The sequence below is a fragment of the Balaenoptera musculus genome, chromosome 14 (assembly GCF_009873245.2).
Source record: "Balaenoptera musculus isolate JJ_BM4_2016_0621 chromosome 14, mBalMus1.pri.v3, whole genome shotgun sequence".
Lineage (NCBI taxonomy): Eukaryota > Metazoa > Chordata > Mammalia > Artiodactyla > Balaenopteridae > Balaenoptera > Balaenoptera musculus.
Genome location: NC_045798.1, coordinates 89,516,199 through 89,535,330, shown reverse-complemented (window position 1 = coordinate 89,535,330; position 19,132 = coordinate 89,516,199). Strand labels below are relative to the sequence as shown.

General features: G+C 39.6%; 1 protein-coding gene across 7 annotated transcripts in view; it reads right to left on the bottom strand.

Moving 5' to 3' along the window:
* ATP9B (ATPase phospholipid transporting 9B (putative)) overlaps positions 1-19,132 on the bottom strand; it is a 227,399-nt gene that overhangs the window by 187,418 nt on the left and 20,849 nt on the right. For 5 of the 7 annotated variants that reach the window (XM_036874381.1, XM_036874376.1, XM_036874379.1 and 2 more), the window contains exons 3-5: positions 16,341-16,491; positions 13,750-13,863; positions 2,385-2,493 (exon numbers count right to left, since the gene is read on the bottom strand). In XM_036874381.1, the coding sequence (XP_036730276.1) occupies positions 2,385-2,493; positions 13,750-13,863; positions 16,341-16,491 (374 nt within the window). The remainder of the gene's footprint in view (positions 1-2,384; positions 2,494-13,749; positions 13,864-16,340; positions 16,492-19,132) is intronic. The other 2 variants (XM_036874378.1, XM_036874382.1) reach the window with 2 other exon arrangements.

Below are 19,132 nucleotides of genomic sequence, written 5' to 3'. Positions count from 1 at the left end.
TTTTGCTGACATCACCGCACCGTTTATTTGTGAATGATACAATTAGTGCCCAGAAACAAATCTCTGCTCAGCCCAAATTCCACAATACAAAACAATTTAAAACATAAGCCAGGACCTATACTGTATTCTAAAATAGACAAACCAAAGTTACACCTAATTTACCTGGCCATTCTGGGGATTCTTTTCCCCAAAGCTAAAGCTTACCTTATTTTCTACAACACACCTTTCCTCTACCATGCCAATACTTTAAGCATTAAAGCTTTTTAATAATTAATTTTTCAATTCCATTGAGAAAGAACAGTCTTTTCAACAAATGATACTGGGACAACTTGATATTCACATGCAAAAGAATGAGAAACCATATCACATATCACACACAAAATACAAAATGAAAACGGGTCACAGACCTGAATGTAAGAGCTAAAACTATAAAACTCTTAGAAGAAAATACAGAAGTAAATTGTTGTAACTTTGGGTTGGCAAATTGTTCCTTAGCTACAACCCCAAAACATAAGCGACAAAAAGAAGAAAACAGATGAACTCGGACTTCATGAAAATTAAAACTTTTGTGTATCAGGGGACACCATCAAGAAAGAAAAAATACAACTCACAGAATGAGACAATATAGTTCCAAATCATATGTATCTAACATGGGACTTAAATCCAGAATACAGAAAGAACTCCTACAGCTCAACAATTAAAACAAATACCTCAGTTTAAAAGCAGGCAAAGAGGTGAATAAACATTCCTCCAGAGAAGATGTACTAATGGCCAGAAAGCACATGAAAAGACGTTTAACATCATTAGTCATTAGGGAAATGCAAACTGAAGCCACAGTGAGATACCACTTCACACTCACTAGGATGGCTACAGTCAAAAAGAGAGACAAGTGTTGTTGAAGATGTGTAGAAACTGAACCCTCTCACATTGCTGGTGGAAACGTAAAACGGTGCAGCCAATTATGAAAATAGTTTGGCAATTCCTCAAAAAACATGGAATTACCGTGCAATTCAGTAATTTCATGCCTCGGTATATATACAAAAGAAATAAAAACAACGTTCACACAAAACGTGTACACAAATGTTCACAGCAGCATTATTTATAATGGCCTAAAAGTGGAAACAACCCAAATGTCCATCCTTATGATATATCATACAGTAGAATATCACCTGGCAACAAAAAGACGCTAAGTACTGGTATGTGCTGCAACATGAATGCACCTTGAAAACATGATGCCAAGTGTCAGAAAACAGTGACAAAAGGCCACACACTACATGACTCCATTTATATGAAATGTTTAGAACAGGCAAATCCATAGAGATAGAAAGTAGATCAGTGGTTGCCTGGGGCTGGAGTGGGATAGGGAAGCGGCAAGAGTGGGAAATGCCTGCTAATAGATATTCAGAGCTTCTTTCTAGAATGTTAAAAATGTTCTGAAATCAGATGGTGGTGATGGTTTCATAACTCTGTGATATACGCAAAACTACTGAACTGTATATTTTAAATGGATGAATTTTATATTATGTGAAAAATATCCCAATATCCCAAGCATAAAAACACTTTATGGACAATTAAAAAATAATAATAATTCATTGCACAAATGTCCATGTATAAATAGAAGACATAAACTCCACTATAAACTTCTCCATTTTTAAACAGGCTCTGAGTCATTATGAATTTCCATTTAGTTTCTCACTGTCACTTTCTACTGTCATCATGCTTACCTGTAATAGCTTCACCCACTCTCTCCCTAATACATTGCTTCTTTTCTACAATGGACTGAAAAACCAAATAAACAACTCTCAAGAACATAAACTAGGCAGGGGTTAAAGCCTTAAATGAAGGTTACAGGGAAATCGGTACACGTCATTGCCATTTTGGATCACGACATTTGTTTCAGCTGCTCAAAGTCCTCTTCCTGAAGGAGAGTTTAAGGCCATGATACCAGATGTCTGACCTTAATGATTGTGTTTAAAATCTAAAGCAAACAGAGACTTTAGAGGAAGTGATAACTACCCTTCACAGACAGTGTGTGCACACCAGTTGAGTTTCACGTGTCTCCAGTACATGTGCGTTATACACAAACTGTAACAGAGCGCACTCTAAAACTATTAATAGTTATGTATATGTATGTGTGCATGCGTTTAAGGGTTTGTGTATATATTAATATTCATAAACACATACATCCAAGCATCTAGAGAATGAATAAAAAGCTACCCTGAAATTATATGCATTATATTATTATAAGAAAATTAGACAACAACACACAATCGCATAATACTATTTTTAGTAACAAAATTAAGACGTTTTCTTGCATTTATGTTAATTCTAAAATGATGATTACATTAAACAATGATAAACTGAATTAAAAGTGTCTTGCTCACCTCTTACTGTAAGCTTGCTGTATAGTTGTGAATTCACTTCCTTGTCTCGCTGAAAACGCCGAAATTCATCAGTTGCTTCCCTCATGATAGTAACAGCCAAGACAAACCCCTTTAAACAAAATAAAACAAAGTATTTGAGAAAACTGGACTTCAACAAAAAGGGAAAATTCTTTTACTGTTTAGCTTTATTTTTTTTCCTTCAATTTATATTAGTTGTAAAATACACAATAAATGAAAACAAAGAAAAAAGACAAAAAGTAACACTACAAAAGGAACATAGTAATGCACAGTGAAAGATTTATAATTCTTACTATACCCCAGAAAATTTTAAAAATTCACACCTTAATATGTACTTCAAGCCAAACATCAGAAAATATTTAGTAACCCAAAGAAAAAGAAATCAATCTTCAATAAACCCATGAATTATATTTAGAACACTCAGGCATTCAAATAGCAAATTAACAAAGACTGACATAAAAATCTTACAATATGTGCACTTAAATCTTTCTGATAGAATAAAAGCATTTAGGAACACAAAACAATTCCCACATACGACACTTACACATCAACTTTCTTACATCATGCATTACCACACAAGTGCATTTGAGAGCACAGGTATGGCCATAGTGCTCTTCTTCTCTCATTTTGTTAAGTAAAAACCTGAACAGATGAGTTTGATGCTATTGAGATAAAACTTCTGTATACCTGTAATCTATTGTGAAATCTGTTACTGACACATGGCTACGTCCATCTTTTTTAAAGGCTACACATGTATTTTCTGACACACAATACAAGAATATTCTTCAAGTCAAGTTCCCTGTGATTAAACAGAGACCTCTTCAGTAGGCTTCACGTTAATGACAAACATGCTCCAGTGTACCATCTAAATTACACAACACTGGGTGAATTTCCATTGAAAGTACAATAATCTCTTATTCCAGGTTTCTTTTTTTTTTTTGAATTATTTATTTTTTTGTTTGAATTTTTGTTTGAATTTTTGTTTGTTTGAATTTTTGTTTGAATTTTGTTTTTTTGATTTATTTTTTGTTTATGGACATTGAAATTTAAATTTTGTATAATTTTTATATGTCATAGCATATTATTCTGCTTTTGATGTTTTTCAAACGTTGAAAGTTTAAAAACCATTCTTAGCTTTCAAGCTGTACAAAACAGAGGGAGGTCCAGATTTGGCCCATGGTTTGCCATCCCTGCTTTTATTTACTTATTTATTTTGAATTTATTTATGGCTGCACTGGGTCTTCATTGCTGCACACAGGCTTTCTCTAGTTGCAGCGAGCAGGGGCTACTCTTCGTTGCAGTGCGCCGGCTTCTCATTGCAGTGGCTTCTCTTGTTGCGGAGCACGGGCTCTAGGTGTGCGGGCTTCAGTAGTTGTGGCACATGGGCTCAGTAGTTATGGCTCGTGGGCTCTAGAGTGCAGGCTCAGTAGTTGTGGCGCGTGGGCTTAGTTGCTCCGCGGCATGTGGGGTCTTCCTGGATCAGGGCTCAAACCCGTGTCCCGCGCATTGGCAGGCGGATTCTTAACCGCTGCGCCACCAGGGAAGTCCGCCATCCCCGCTTTTATTGTTTTTTTTAAATTAATTTTCATTGGAATATGGTTGATTTATAATGTTGTATTAGTTTCTACCGTACAGCAAAGTGAATCAGCTCTACATAGGTTTTTTTCTGTCTAACCAATAGGCTAAAGTAAGTAGGCCTCTGGAGAATGTTTCTTGTGTTTACTGAAGTGTAGTCCTCTTCAAGCAGTCGTGCCTGAAGGCTGGTGTGAGGCTCCAGGCTCAGTGCACATGGGCCCAGCTCTCCACTCATCCAGTAGCCTTCAGTCTTGACGTTCATGGTACAGGCACCACCTGCAAGCGTCACTACTGCTCTCTGACTCTCGGTGTCATCACGGATCACCACCTGCTGACTGTGCTTCCCAGCACGCCTGAGGCCTGGACCACTCTCAGCGCCGATGTGGGAGCGTGGCCCAGGCCCCCTCGGTTCTCACGGCCACCATCACTACTGGGCCAGCCTCCCGCCTCCAGCTTCATCCCCCTCTAAGTCATCCCTCCACACGGTTCCCAAAGTATCTTCTACAATATAAATATGACAAATATGTGGCAAAATCCTCCTCCAGGGATGGGCCCCAGCAATTCACTGCCTGAAACCTCAACAGTCCCCGCTGTTTACGCTCCTTCGCTAAAGCACAGCCTTAAGGACAGACCTCTAGCCTCACAGCCCACTCAATGCCGCTTTTATCCTCCAACGCCAGGACACGATCAGCCGTCTCCTGCAACACCATGACGTCTCCCATCCGGTCTTTGCCAGTGTCTTTCCAGTGGTTGCTAAAAGCACTATTTTAAGAAGTATTCCAAAGCTACTCTTGGAATCAGAAAGAGAAGCCATGAACAACAGTTGCTGGTGGGCCCCACCCGCAGAGAGGAAGGCAGGCACAGCACGTGCCAGGGATTTGCCATCACCGCGCTGAAGACAGCTGACGATGGGCAGAGTGTGACCCTCACATAGCAGAACCTTTAGCACACTTTTTTTTTTTAGTAACAGTTTTGTTGAGATTAATTCACATATCCTAAAATGCTTTTAAAGCATGCATTTCACCTTTTTATTCACAGAGTTGTGCCTCCATCAGCACCATGTAGTTCTAGAGCATATTTATTTTTATCACCCCCAAAAGAAACCCCAACAGCAACCACCCCCCATGCCCCCTCCGGTCCCCGCCCTGGAAACCACTAATCTACCTTCCGTCTCTGTGGATTTGCCTATTACGGGCGATACGGTAACCTCGACGTTAAGCTTCCTGACAAACTGCCAAACTGTTTTCTGAAGCGATTACACCAGTTTTCATGTGTTTATTGCCCATGTGTATATCTTCTTTGGAGAAATGTTAATTCAGATCCTACACCCACTTTTTAACTGGGTCAACTAATCTTTTAATTGTTAAGTTGGAAGAGCCCTTTATATCATTCTGGATACAAATGCCTTGTCAAATATGTGACTTACAAATATGATGTTACAAACACTTTCTCCCATTCTGGGTTATCGTTTTACTTTCTTGATGGTGTCCTCTGATGCACAAAAGTTTTTAGTTTTGATGAAGTCCAACTTACTCAAGTTTTTTCTCTTGTCACTTGGGCTTTTAATGTCCAAGATCACAAAGATTTACTTCCATGCTTTCTTCTAGGAGTCCTATAGTTTCAGCTTCATTTAGGTCTATGATCCATTTTAAGTGACGTTTTGTGTATGCTATGGTAGGGGTCCAACTTCAATCCCTCCCACGTGCTGTCCAAACGTCCCAGCACCATCTGTTGGAGACTACTCTTTCTCCATTGAACTGTCTTGGTACCCTTGCTGAAAATCCATTTGTCATAAATGTTTATTTCTGGACTCACCATTGTATCCCTTGATCTACATATCTATCCTTCTGCCAGCACCACATTCTCTTGATTACTACAGCTCTGTAAGAAGTTTCAAAATGGGGAAGTATGAGTCCTACGACTTTGATCTACTTTTCTAGGTTGTTTTGGCTACCCTGGGACCCTTCCATTGTTGCATGAACTTTAGAATCAGCTTGTCAATGCCTGCAAAAGAAGCCAGATGGGATTTTGATTGGGATTGCACTGAATCTGTAGATCAGTTTGGAGAGTCCTGTCGTTGTAATACTAAGTCTTTCAATTCTTGAACATGAGACGACTTTCCATTTACTTAGATCTTCTTTAATTTTTTTCAAAAATGTTTTATAGTTTTTGATATGCACTTTAGCTAAATCTATTCCTATTTTTTTTTCTTTCTGATGCTGTTATAAACAGAATTGTTATCCTAATTCCATTTTCAGACGATCATTGCTAGTGTGTAGAAATACAAATGATTTTTGTGTATTTATCTTGTACCCTACAGCTCACTAACTTGTTCCAATATTTTTGTGTGTGCATGGATTCCTTAGATTTTCCTGTATACAAGATCATGCCACCTGCGAATAGAGACAGATAGCCTTTCTTCTTTTCCATCTAGATGCCTCCTATTTCTTTTCTTGCCTAACTGCACTACTCATTTTACCTTCAATAAAATGTTGAATGGAAACAGCGGGAGTAGCCATCTTTGCCTTGCTGCTGACCTTAGGGGGAAGCGTCCAGTCTTTTACCATGAAAAGTATGTTAGCTGTGCAAAGCACAAAATTTTAACAACAAGAGAGATTTCTATATTATGACCAAGTATCTCCATATTAGAGGGAAGTATGTGCTCTAGGGACAAATGGCCAGCTTCTCCAAAGCTGGTAACTTGTCACGACAAAGCAGTGATGAAATAAAGTGGTCATCAAAGAAACTATTAGTTGGGGGCAGAGAGGTACTCTTATCTTGAATGCAAATTCATCATTTTATTAGAGCTAGGGTTAGCAAAGGTAAGACAAAAATAAAATAAAATAAAAGCATCAAATATCAAAAAAATTAGCTTTAAGAAATTTAGTATTATCAAAAGTCTTAAAATTTATACACATATTAACCAAGCAGCTTCACTTCTAAAAACTTAGCCTAAAGAAAAAAATAAAACAAAATCAAGGATCCCAGCACTGAATATGAAAAAACTGGAAACCTGAAAGTCCAAATAAGAAATTTATGATACTCTTATATGATGAAATATTTTATTTCCCTAATTCAAAGATGCTGTTGATTTTAAGATACATCATTATTGGGACTTCCCTGGTGGCGCAGTGGTTAAGAATCCGCCTGCTAATGCAGGGGACACGGGTTCAAGCCCTGGTCCAGGAAGATCCCACGTGCCATGGAGCGACTAAGTCCGTGTGCCACAACTACTGAGCCCGTGTGCCACAACTACTGAGCCCACGTGCCACAACTACTGAAGCCCCCGTGCCTAGAGCCTGTGCTCCGCAACAAGAGAAGTCACTGCAAGGAGGAGCCCGCGCACCACAACAAAGACTAGCCCTTGCTCGCCACAAGCAGAGAAAGCCTGTGCGCAGTAACAAAGCAGAGCACAAGCAGCCAAAAATAAATAAATAAATAAATAAATAGATTTATTTTTTAAAAAAGATACATCATTATTAATTTAGTAACAGTCCTGGTGGGAAGACAATTATCACTTTAAATACATAAACCGTTTATAAGTCACAATTTCAGTAACATGAAAAATATGCATCTATGAATCCAAAAAATACAGTTCTATGCAGCCGCTCTCGTGTAGGAGAATATTTACTGTTACAGACTCATGTGATGGTGTGGAAGTAATTTCTTAAAACTCTACCTGTGACTGACTCACCTTCAGAGACAAGAGGAGAATGACTTTCAGGAATACATCATTTATACAATGAAGACAGTATTTTTAAAGAAGTGATTTTTATCAGGCAGGCATATCAGAATCACCCAGACAGTTGTTTGCAACACAGATTTGCTCAGGCCCTACCTGAAATATGTACCTTTACCTCTGATCTCCAGGGAACTGGCCCCCCCCAAACCTGACGTACAAATGGTATTTAAACTCTCCAGATGAATCTAATTTTTACCCTTTAAACCTACGGCTTAAAGACAGCAAAATTTAACTCTGAATTTATTAAGTTTATAAACCACAAAAAATGTGCTAGTTCCTAGTGCTCCTAAGAACTCAAGGAGTGAAAGTAAGCTCCCTCTTCTAATGTGGTAATATTAGAGAAGATGCACCAAAGAGGGGCAGGTCCCAACTTCTAAAAACAGGAGTTCAACACTCCTAAGAGGAAGCAGAGTCCTGGTCACAGGCAAGGACTGCTGACAACTCTAAGCTGCTCCAGACCACATTCCAAGTCTAAGGTTCCTCTGGATACATAACAGACGGGTAGGACCAGAAACAGCCAAGAGGGGTCCCTCCCACACCGTCATGCCCACCTCTAGCACATACATTCTGAGAAGACGCCCAGTGACCAGCCTAGGAACATAAAACAGATCAAAGGAAAGGCAAGCTGATGCCACCATTTCCTTCTTGACCACTGGAGTTACAACCAATGGGCCTCTACTTTTCAAGTTTACATCTTCTGAGGTTAAGACCTCAGAAGAGGTCTGGGCTCATAACAGATGGGTGGTTTAGGGAAGATGTGGATACACAAGTCTCCTGCAGGAGCAGCTGGGCCTGCCCATGACCTCAGCACCAACCCAGCTCAGAGATGTCGGCTACAGCACTGCTACCTAGAAAAACCAAAACTGCACTCAAGAGGGTCACAGAGACATACTGTCCCCCAGAATCAACAGCACTGGTGCATCAGCACTGGATGACAAGAATGTCTCGCATGGCCTGTCCACAGCCAGTGATGAAATCTTACATCACAAAGTGGGATTCTTTTCTATTCCTCCATATAACCCAGGAACCATGTGGAGTGAGTGTCAAAACAATATATAATTTAGTAAAGAGAAAAAAGATTCCATTGATTGTGTTACCACATCAGTTTACCTTTGAGGGATTATTATATGCCAGACACTCCTACATATTTTAAATGAATTACCTTTTAAATGTCACAAAAACCTTACAAGACGCGTACCTTTAGCTCTAACTTACAGATAAGGAAACTGAAACACAAAAAGTAACTCTGTCAGGGTCACAAAGTTCATGTAAACAGTGGTTGTCTCTGGATGGCAGGATTCCAAACGATTGATTTTGTTTTCTCCTTTGCATACTTTGCCCACACCTCCAATTCACAGAGACACTCACAAGAAAGGGTGGATAGAAGGAAGGATTTTAAAATCAGACTGAAAATCAGAGTCCCCCACAGACTGATTTCCAACCTACACAGCCTATCTGGTTTCCAATTATGTATTAACAGAGCACCAGGAAGATATTTTATGTGGAAGATGTACAGATTAAAAATCCATATTTTCTTTATCTAAAAATCTTTTGTATGGATAGATCTACTCCACCTTATTAATTTTGATAGAAGCATTACAATCCATTTTGTTACTCTGATTACAGCAGCTTTGCCTTGAAGAAGTATTCTAAAATCTGAACAGTATGAAAGGTAACCTTCATTCTGATCCAATAATGTAATGAAATCACTTTATTTTCAGTTTACTCTTCTATTATGTAACAAAATATAACAGAAATTAGTTCAGAGCTGCAGCCAGTAAATAACACTGCCAGGAGTAACTGAAATAGAGAGATTATTAATTAAGCTGTCACTGTTTTCAGAAACATCCCAGTTTTAGATAGAGAGCAGAGGGATGAAGTTTGCATTAACTTGTTTTCTTTAAAATGAGTGGACATCAGACGTAAGATTTCATAATCACCAGCTTCAAGATGTTTTTATGCTTCACTGGCAGGTTTTTGGCTAGCAGAAATCTGCAAATGCTAACTGATTCCTCTTTTGAGCAACTTCTAGAACCTTAGAGTGCAAGCAGAGAAAAGATGTCAAAAGCTTCAATGTGGATATAAAGATCACCTGCTATTCCAGGCCCTGGGCATGGGACAGGGTAAGATAAACAGGCATAGAAAGAACAAGGGCTTAGGAAGAAATCAAGAACACTTCCCTTGGTTAAAAAAAAAAAAAAAAAATACACATATATATTTTAGATTTAGATTTAGTTTAAAGGTTCTTTAACTTTGCCCAGATTAATAAAAAAGATCTTCTACAGACAGTATCTAAATTTTCAAAAACTTAAAAGGTGTTCTGAGGTGAGTTTGGATCAAAGAACCAATATACCCTAAGTCAGCTTCGTGGATTCAAAAGTGAGCCTAATGCGCCCATCAACTTCTTTGAGATTCTTGCCAAATCAAAGGTTAAAATGCATATAAACAGGGCAAGCAAAGACACTAACAAATCTTCATTTTGTGTCTTCTGAGAAAAGGCATCACCCGTGGCTGCTGCCAAGCTGAGGAGCAGAGGGAAGGGTGGGAAGGGAGGCCTGAGGGTGCGGCGGCCGGCAGAGGGGAGCGGGGCAGCCCTCGCCCGCCCGTGTGTCAGAGGCAGCGGCCGGGATGGAAGAAGGGGAGGGGCCTTCCTCTGGTCTTTGGAGCACGGACACATCATCACAGCAGAATGATGGTCCCCTGATGTGGATACTGAGGTTCGTGCTGAGGTATTTATCTAAATATAATAAAGTTTATTTTTCATGTCAAAAAAAAATTCAAGAGAATTCAAGTTAAAGGACCTAAAATCCAAGCTAGAACTGGAAATGAGCTCTCGTAAGAGAACAGAGAAACTAGAGAGGCCCGTGTATGCTGTGCACTCAGTCCAAGCCTGGTCCACAAGGTCCAACTGTGAACAGACAACACTGAATTCTTCAGAAAGCATCCATCAAAACAGAACATTTTCTTTGGTTAAAAGCTAGTTAAATCAGAGTTAATAAGGGCAAAAGACAAAAGCAAAATACAAATGAATATATTTTACTTTAGATTTTTAAGAAGAATTTGTGTTCTCAGATACTCATTGTTTGAGTTAAAATTAATTTAACCCAAGGTAGAAAATAGTATTTAAGTGCTAAATACAGCTAAGAATAGAAAATAGGGGCTAGAAATAAACACATGAAAACCATAAATAAGTTTGTGTTTTCAGCATTAGCAAGTATTTTTTCTATGCTCTAAAATTTCTGTAATGCTAGGCTGCTTTTATTAGAAAATGGACAAAATAAACAGCACATTTAATGAGGGCCCATACAGCCTACAGAATTTCTGGCACAAGTGCGTAAGGAATAACACACAATTCGACTGATCATGCAGCAGTCTGTAATTGAGAACAATTAGAAACAACCTAAAAGTCTCCTTTCCCAAGAGGATGGACAAATCAATTGTCATACATTCATACAATGGAATACTTTAGAGAAGTGAAAAACCGAATGAACTAGATATGTATGTATCCACGTGGATCAATTTTATAAATCAATGTAAAACCAAAAAAGCATGTTACAAAAGGATACTTAGAGTAAGACAACTGTTACATAGAATTTTTAAAGCATGCAGAAACAGTGCATCTTGTTTTAATAATACAAACATAAGTAGCAAAATTATTAAGAGATACATAGCAATTTAATCTCAAATTCAGAATAGAGGTTACCTCCAATGAGAAGAAAAGTGAGAGAAAAGAAAGAAGGAAAAGTCACCTATGTTCCCTCTCCATGGCTGTGTGGCTTTAAAATCAACTTTTAAAACTGTGGTGTAAGCTTCAGTGCTCTCCCTCGTGTGACATATGCAACACACAGACACACGCCCCTATCCCGTTCAGGATGAAATCTGAGTGCCCACCGCCCCTCGGGACCCCCTTCCCACCACAGTCGCACGTCCACACACTCCAGCGCGCCCAAACCTTGTGCAACTACTGTGCCCTCTGCCTGCAACACCTGCTCTGCACACGGCCCGCTCACTCCCTCCTATCGTCCAGATGTCATCAAATGCCACCCCATCAGAGGCGACTTCCTTAGCCATCCTATTAAAATAACCCGGTCATTCTCCACCCTCATATCCTGCTTTACATTTTTGGCTTCACGGCTTCATGGCAGGCTTCCTGGCATTACGGATGATTTAAATTGTCTTTCTCCCCCAGAATATAAGCTCTATTAGGACAGGGTTTGTCTTATTCACTATTGAATCAACACTGCTTTGACTAGTGCTGGACAGAAACGGACTCAGTGGGGGCTGATCAAAGAATTGTGTATTTCATTCCATACATATTTTAACCCACTTTTCCCCATTTATTCTAATATGGACATCTGCAGTGTTATTACTTTTTCTAAACATCATTTTCAAAGGTACACAGTAGCACAGTATTCCAACAATGCATGGCATACAGCACAGTTAAACAATCCAGTGTTAGACATTTGACTTTTCAAATAATTTTGTCATCAAGGATAATAGGGCTTCCCTGGTGGCGCAGTGGTTAAGAATCCGCCTGCCAATGCAGAGGACACGGGTCCGAGCCCTGGTCCGGGAAGATCCCACATGCCGCGGAGCAACTAAGCCCATGCACCACAGCTACTGAGTCTGCACTCTAGAGCCCGCGAGCCACAACTACTGAGCCCACACGCCTAGAGCCTGTGCTCCACTACAAGAGAAGCCACCGCAATGAGAAGCCCGCACACCGCAAGGAAAGAGTAGCCCCCGTTCACCGCAACTAGAGAAAGCCCGCACGCACCAACAAAGACCCAACTCAGCCAAAAATAAATAAATAAATATTTTTTTAAAAGAATAATAATAGACATTAGTAAAGACATTCTTTAGACTCTGTGACTGATCATTATTGCCTTAAGATAAATTCCTCAAATAAAAATGCTGAATCCATTTATAAAGTATTTTATATATATTTCCAAACTATCCTCCAAAAAGGCTATAGAGATTTATGTTTACACAACAGTGGATGAGAATCACAGCTTTACGTCATCAGCACCAATGTCTCTGTCGATCTGGCGAGTTCAGTAAGTGGAAAAGGTATTCATTTATTCAGTAATTTTGTATCTAGATTACACATAAGCTGCTTTCGTTGCTCAGAGCCACGCTACCCTGAAGTCTATGTGAACAGGAACCGGAGAGGGACTTAAGCTTACCCCGCTTCCACTTCTCCTGCTGCATCTGAGAGCACAGTCTCTGAGGCGGCAGGGCTGCACAAACCAGAACAGATCAAGTGGAGAGCATACGGCTCCGATTTCCAGTTCTGAAGGCGGGAAACCTGAGCACCGCCCTGCTCCCTCACTACAGGAATCATCTCACTCGCTATGCTTTCTTGCCCAGATCACACTGGTGCTCTGCCCAGAAGGGAGCACACCGAAGGGAGCAGTACCTCTTTCTAGGTGAGAAGAAGGAAGGAGACATACGTCTTACCTCTGTCAACTGAAAATCAATGAAAACTATCTGCACACAGTATAAAACCATCAAGACAGCATGTTTGAAATGGAAATATGCCATGACAAACATCATCTGCCTTTCCAAAAATGTCCCACCCCAAGCTGTCACCCGGCAGCTGTCAGACTTCACCGAGATGCGTCAGAACTGTCGCCGCCAGGCGGAGGGAGAAGCTGCCCGTCCGTCAGGATGTCAGAGGTGCTGAGCAGCCTCGCACAGGCCCGCCCCATCTCTCCCAAGAGCTCCTCCAGTACGGGGCAGCGGGGCCGGGGACACACAGCTGCCACCCTAGGGCCCAGCAGAACGCCCAGCCCCACCAGCAGAGGCGCTCTGTAGCTTCTCCAGCCAACCTGGTGCAGCGCGCTGCCCTCACACTCCTGTGGGGCTGCAGAGGACTCTGTGGAACCTCGCAACAAAAGTTCAGTGACACACAGCAACATATCACATTTTAAAAATCCGACTGATTTATCTTTTAACCATCTCAACTCTTAAAGCTATATTTTAAATACTTAATAATTTCGCTTAATTTCAAAAATCTTGTCTTTTTACCAGAGGAGCCCAGTAGGTGTAGAGATAGCCTATTTTCAATGCTGGTACAAACTGTGAGCAGGATACTACCAGAAAATAGAGATTCAAGAAAAACTTGAATTGTTCATATAAAACCTAAAAAGAAAAAGAAAAAATTAACATAATCTCTTCAAGGAAAATCTTTCATACCTTAATTAAATAATTAAAATCAACATAATATCTAACTATATTTCCATCAAACAGTGAAAATATGCCCTGAGTCACAATACATTAATTTTGACAATGGCTTTCCAATAAATAAATCACAAAAAAGAGCTAAGGTTACCCCAAATTATAATTAAAATAAACTGAAAAAAAAGACAATTAGAACTTTCAACTATGTTAAGTGTCCTCTAAAAGTTTCTTATTCTCTTGCATGCGATTTTCCAGGTTCCCACACTCATCTTCTATAAATCTTTACATGCACACCAAATGAGACAGCAAAACCGTCCCAATGTTAGTAAGTCAGTTAATATAGATATACAAATGTATCTCTTCGTATCAACTCAGAAAAGCTTATGGAAAAGTGGTGTTAACTTTGTATTTATGAAATGGTAAACAATAAAACATGATAGCCACGCTTTCTGAATGTGGACATCTAGGCAGCTTTACAAAGATCGAGTGAACAAGCAAATCATGTACAGGTATGACTTCACACACAAAAAAAACCTACTTTAATTTCCTGTATTTACTTCCCTCAAAGTATAAGAAATGATAAAATATAAAAATATGTAAACTATAGACCAATTTTCAGGAAGACAGCTACCTGCATATTCTTTATATGATAGCTGATATATGGTAGCTGACCTTCAACACTACAATTACAATGAAACTTACAGACTTGCTAACTGCAAATCAAAATCTCCTGGGATGCCATTTTTTAATACAATGTGGAAAGCACAGAAATTTTAACAAGGGCAGAGCAAAGGGTTAAGTACTTATTGTTGATTCAGAGTCTGGAACCACAGTTTTTATATAATGAAGTTATACACATCATCACACAGTTATGTGTATGACTAAAAAAATCAGTTACATCGATAACACGTTTATATTCATAATCATGTTCAACTGCTGTCTAAAAATGTTTTGAATCATTTCCTAAATTAATCTTAGCAGGAGAGAAAACTCTTTTTCCTCAGTGATTTCTTTAAAATCTCAGTTAGCATAGATTTTATCTATTAGCAATTCAGAAATTGCCATTCGTGCTAAAAATGGCATAGAATTCCTACTGTGCAATTACCAAATGTTTCTAAAATACTACGTTATAGATGAAAAGACTAATGTAAGAGACAATCTAAGAAAAAAGTCATTCCCACGGTAACAGCTGTACAGACACATCACCAGGTCTCTTCCGGACAGCCATCCTGGCAGCCATGTGAACTCACTCGGATCAAAACTAAGCTGCCCGATCCACTTTAAACCACTGCAATCAAGACTTTATTGTCCGCTGAGTGAACTTCTGGAGGGCTTTAGGAAAATGTACAATACTTAGCCAATCTGGGAGTATTTAATAATTTAAACCTAAGGAGAGAACAGTAGCTCCATTCAATAAAGATGAGAATATTTATCTGCCTGAAAGAGAGTTTACACTTCATCGTCCTAACAAGAGATCAGTCTCTTAATTATGCAGCCATCAGTTCTGTGTGTTTCGATAAAGGGGCACATTAGACATCGAGCATCTGACAACTACTGGACGGACGGGGGGGGCTGATCACTGCCCAACATACAGTCAGCACACGGCTATCTAAATAAAAACATGAAAGATAAAGCAGCCCGCATTTCACATAATCAAGAGGGGTTTTTTGCAAAATAGCATAAGAGCTAATACCTAGGACATATCGAAAACTTTGATACTGGAAATATAATCAGTGCCAGCTTTCTTTTGCCTTTAGAAAGATAAATAAATGTCTATTAAAATAGGGAATGATGCACAAAAGGCAAAAATAATTCCACTATTCTAAATACATATAATCTCAGTTTTATAATTTAAGCCAGAAATATCACAGGCAACAAAAAAAGTAATAAATATTTAAACTTCAGAACTGAAATTTAGCATAATACCTAATTAAAGATAACTACGGATATAACAATACAACAAGGCCTGAAATTTACAATGTGAAGTAGAAAAGAAATCTACAAATGCTTATAGATATTTTGTTAGGGAGTCATGTTTGTGTAAAAAGTTATTTTACTTTCATTGTGACAGCCTTGGCAGGCTTTAAACATTAGATCATTCCACTTTTGCCACCAAACAAATTCCCAGCCAAACAAAATTTATGACTTATTTTCTGATAATTTTATTTAGCTTTACTTGGTTATTTCTACAATAATATAAATGTGATGTTTATGTAGAATTGAAGGCAATAATCAAACTATATATTTTCTTGAGTTGAACTCTTATCATGTGGCTATTACAAATGCATATGAATTACTTAACAATTATTTGAAACACCCATGGTTCCAAAGCAAAAGGACTCTGATTTGGATACGACAGAATTAATGAGGGAAAAAAATGAAAACAAAGTTAGCAATCTCTGATATGCAGCCCGTTTTCAAGAATTTAACAATCTTACCCCAGGTATAAAGGTAAATACATTGTATTTCTGATTTTTTATAGAATTTCTGGGATGTTTTTCTTCACACTTTTCCGGATATCCAAGCCACACTGTACGAGCTTTCAATTCTCTCTTTCTTTGACAAATATTTATCAGCCAATCACAGCAGCTGCATGAAACAAAAGATACATATTGTGTATGCTTTTTCACAAGTTTTTGAATTAATTCTACATATCTAGAGCCAATACTGATTGTTTCTATATTTACCAGACACCAACAGCATATCTACTGTTAATCTGTAAGGGTTTTCTTAAAACAGGTCAGCTATACTAATTTAAATTTGATATGAAGATACTGAAGGAGCATGTGTAAGTGGCAATGACTCCTAGAACCTCAGGGAAATTATCTTCCCCGTTTAGACCCTCTTATTGGCAAAATAAAACCATTAACATTCTGAAGCAGTCAATGCTTTCTTTACATGCTGAGAAAAGAATCGCCATATGTTATCGGTAATTATCGGTAATTCTCAATACACCACTTGGTGATTCAGTGATAAAGGCTCTCAGACGTCAATTAACTAGGATGTGACCCGCCCCCTTGTCTTAAGTAGTCACTTGTTTCCTCCTTTAAGTGATGACTTTCCTCCTTTAAGTGATAGCGTTAATATAAAATTAAGACATACGGCTCAATTCAGTATTTAGAAAGGATACCAATGTTTATTGGACTATTCTAATGGTAATAAAAGCTTGATTGTATTTCCATGTGGCTACCTTCATCTATGCAATGAAGATTTTAATCTAAATCTACCCTGCTCCAACCCTGCTCAGGGTTCCAGGAGCACAAACTCTTCTCCTTCCTGGACATCCAAACCATCATATTTGAATAGAGAGTATAAAGTTTCTAGTGGGATAACTTTTCTTAAAATACTTCAGAAAATGATGAAAAGGTATCAAATTCACCTCTATTAAGCATAAAATAATCCTGAATTTAAACTTCAGTATTAACAATTCAGTTTAATTAAAATTTCCAAAATGTAGAGAAAGACTCCGAACGGTTTATTAAGGGAAGTTATTAAACTTCATCTTCTAAATGTAGCTAAGGCTAGAACCGCAAGCCAGAAGGATAAGGCAGAAATTCCTAACTTCACTTTGTGACAAAGTAAGCTCAAAAGTTAACATGAAATTCTGCATGATAATGACAGCCTTAGAAGGTATGATTATAAGATGAGGCTGACCCCTCAGGACTTACGTGTCAACTTCACTGCATGTCTTTCTTCCCTTTAACACACTCAGATGTGTTACTTTAAAATCACCCACAGCAGCACCCTGTATGAGGGAATACCTCATGTGTTTAAACTGAAATCAGTATATCCCTACTACGTATCCACCTAGCTCTTGGCTGTGCTCAGAAAACCTTCATCCTGGAAGGACGGGGCTTTGCCCTTTGGAAGCTGCCCTGTCCTCCTGGCGTGGGCACACTCATCGCCTGCCGGAGTGTCAGGCTCTGCCGTCCTGAGGAGCCACCCCGTGGGGGGGTCCAGGAACGCCCAATGCGTACCAAGCAGATCAGCGTTAAAACATTCCCCGCACCCCGTCTTCTGCTTCAACTGGAGCAGACAAAGAAGACCCAACTCTGCAAGAACAGAAATTTCTTATCACTGCTTGCCATCACTTTTTAAAAAATAAATCAGAACAGAGAGCATCTCCACACATAAAGCATACTTTTAAATCCCCAACAGTTATAAATCACAGTAGTATTAAACGATTTAAGATTGTCAAAATAAGTATTCCCATCCTTACTGTTTGTTGGTTGGGCAAAGGGGACTGGTCAAGTAGATCTCAGTCAATATTGGTAATATTTGATCTTGTTTATGCTTGTATGAGACAAAAATTAAATAAGGCTTCAAATAAAATATAATAAGCTTCAAACTACTATTTCTCACCTTCCTGTTGCTTTTACAGTAGGACCTGGATCGCCTCCAGCCCAAGCCCCCTCACCAACACCCGCGCGGAACCAAACTGGCGGACCCGCGCCTCTCCTTGGGGCACCTCCCGCAGCTGGGAGGGAGGGAGGGTGCGCACCGCCCGCCTGTGTCCAGTTACACCACCAGCTCCTCGTCTCGGACCCCCGCAACCACACTCACAGACGCCGAACTCCCACACGGTACACAAGGGAAAACCCGAGGCCACAGAGGTCAGTGAGCGACGTGCACGCAACAACTGGGCAGGGCTGACCCAGAGCCCGGACCTCGATCCCCACTCAACCCCGTGCTCCTCCTGCCGCGAGAACAACAGGCAGGCCGGCTCCTGCTCATCTTCACAGACGGCCTGTCCTTAGCGCAGCACACAGCACAGCAGCCATTCAACAGATGATGGAAATACATGAAAAATGTATGAGCAGGCAACAAGACTCCATGGGAAAAACATGGACTTTAAGGCCATGCTTTTGGAAACAACTCCCAGCAAGTGGCCCTGGGGTGGTCCCCTGGTCTAAGTCTTTGTTTCCTCATCCGCAGAAGCGCTGATGAGATTACAGGTGACACGCTCTGAGCTCCTGGCCCAATGCCTGCCACAGGGGAAGCACTCAGAGCTCTGCCGTCACTACGCTGCCTCTCGCTGTCACATTCAAAATGTCTCCAAACTTATAACACTAATTGGCACAAAAAGTTACTGTCCAATAAAGCATCCATTGGCCACATGTGGCTATTTTAGTGGGAATTAATTAATATTAAGTAAAATAAAAAGTCCAGTTCCTCAGTCACATTATCCACCTTTCAAGGACTCAACAGCCACCTTGTCCAGTGGCTACCA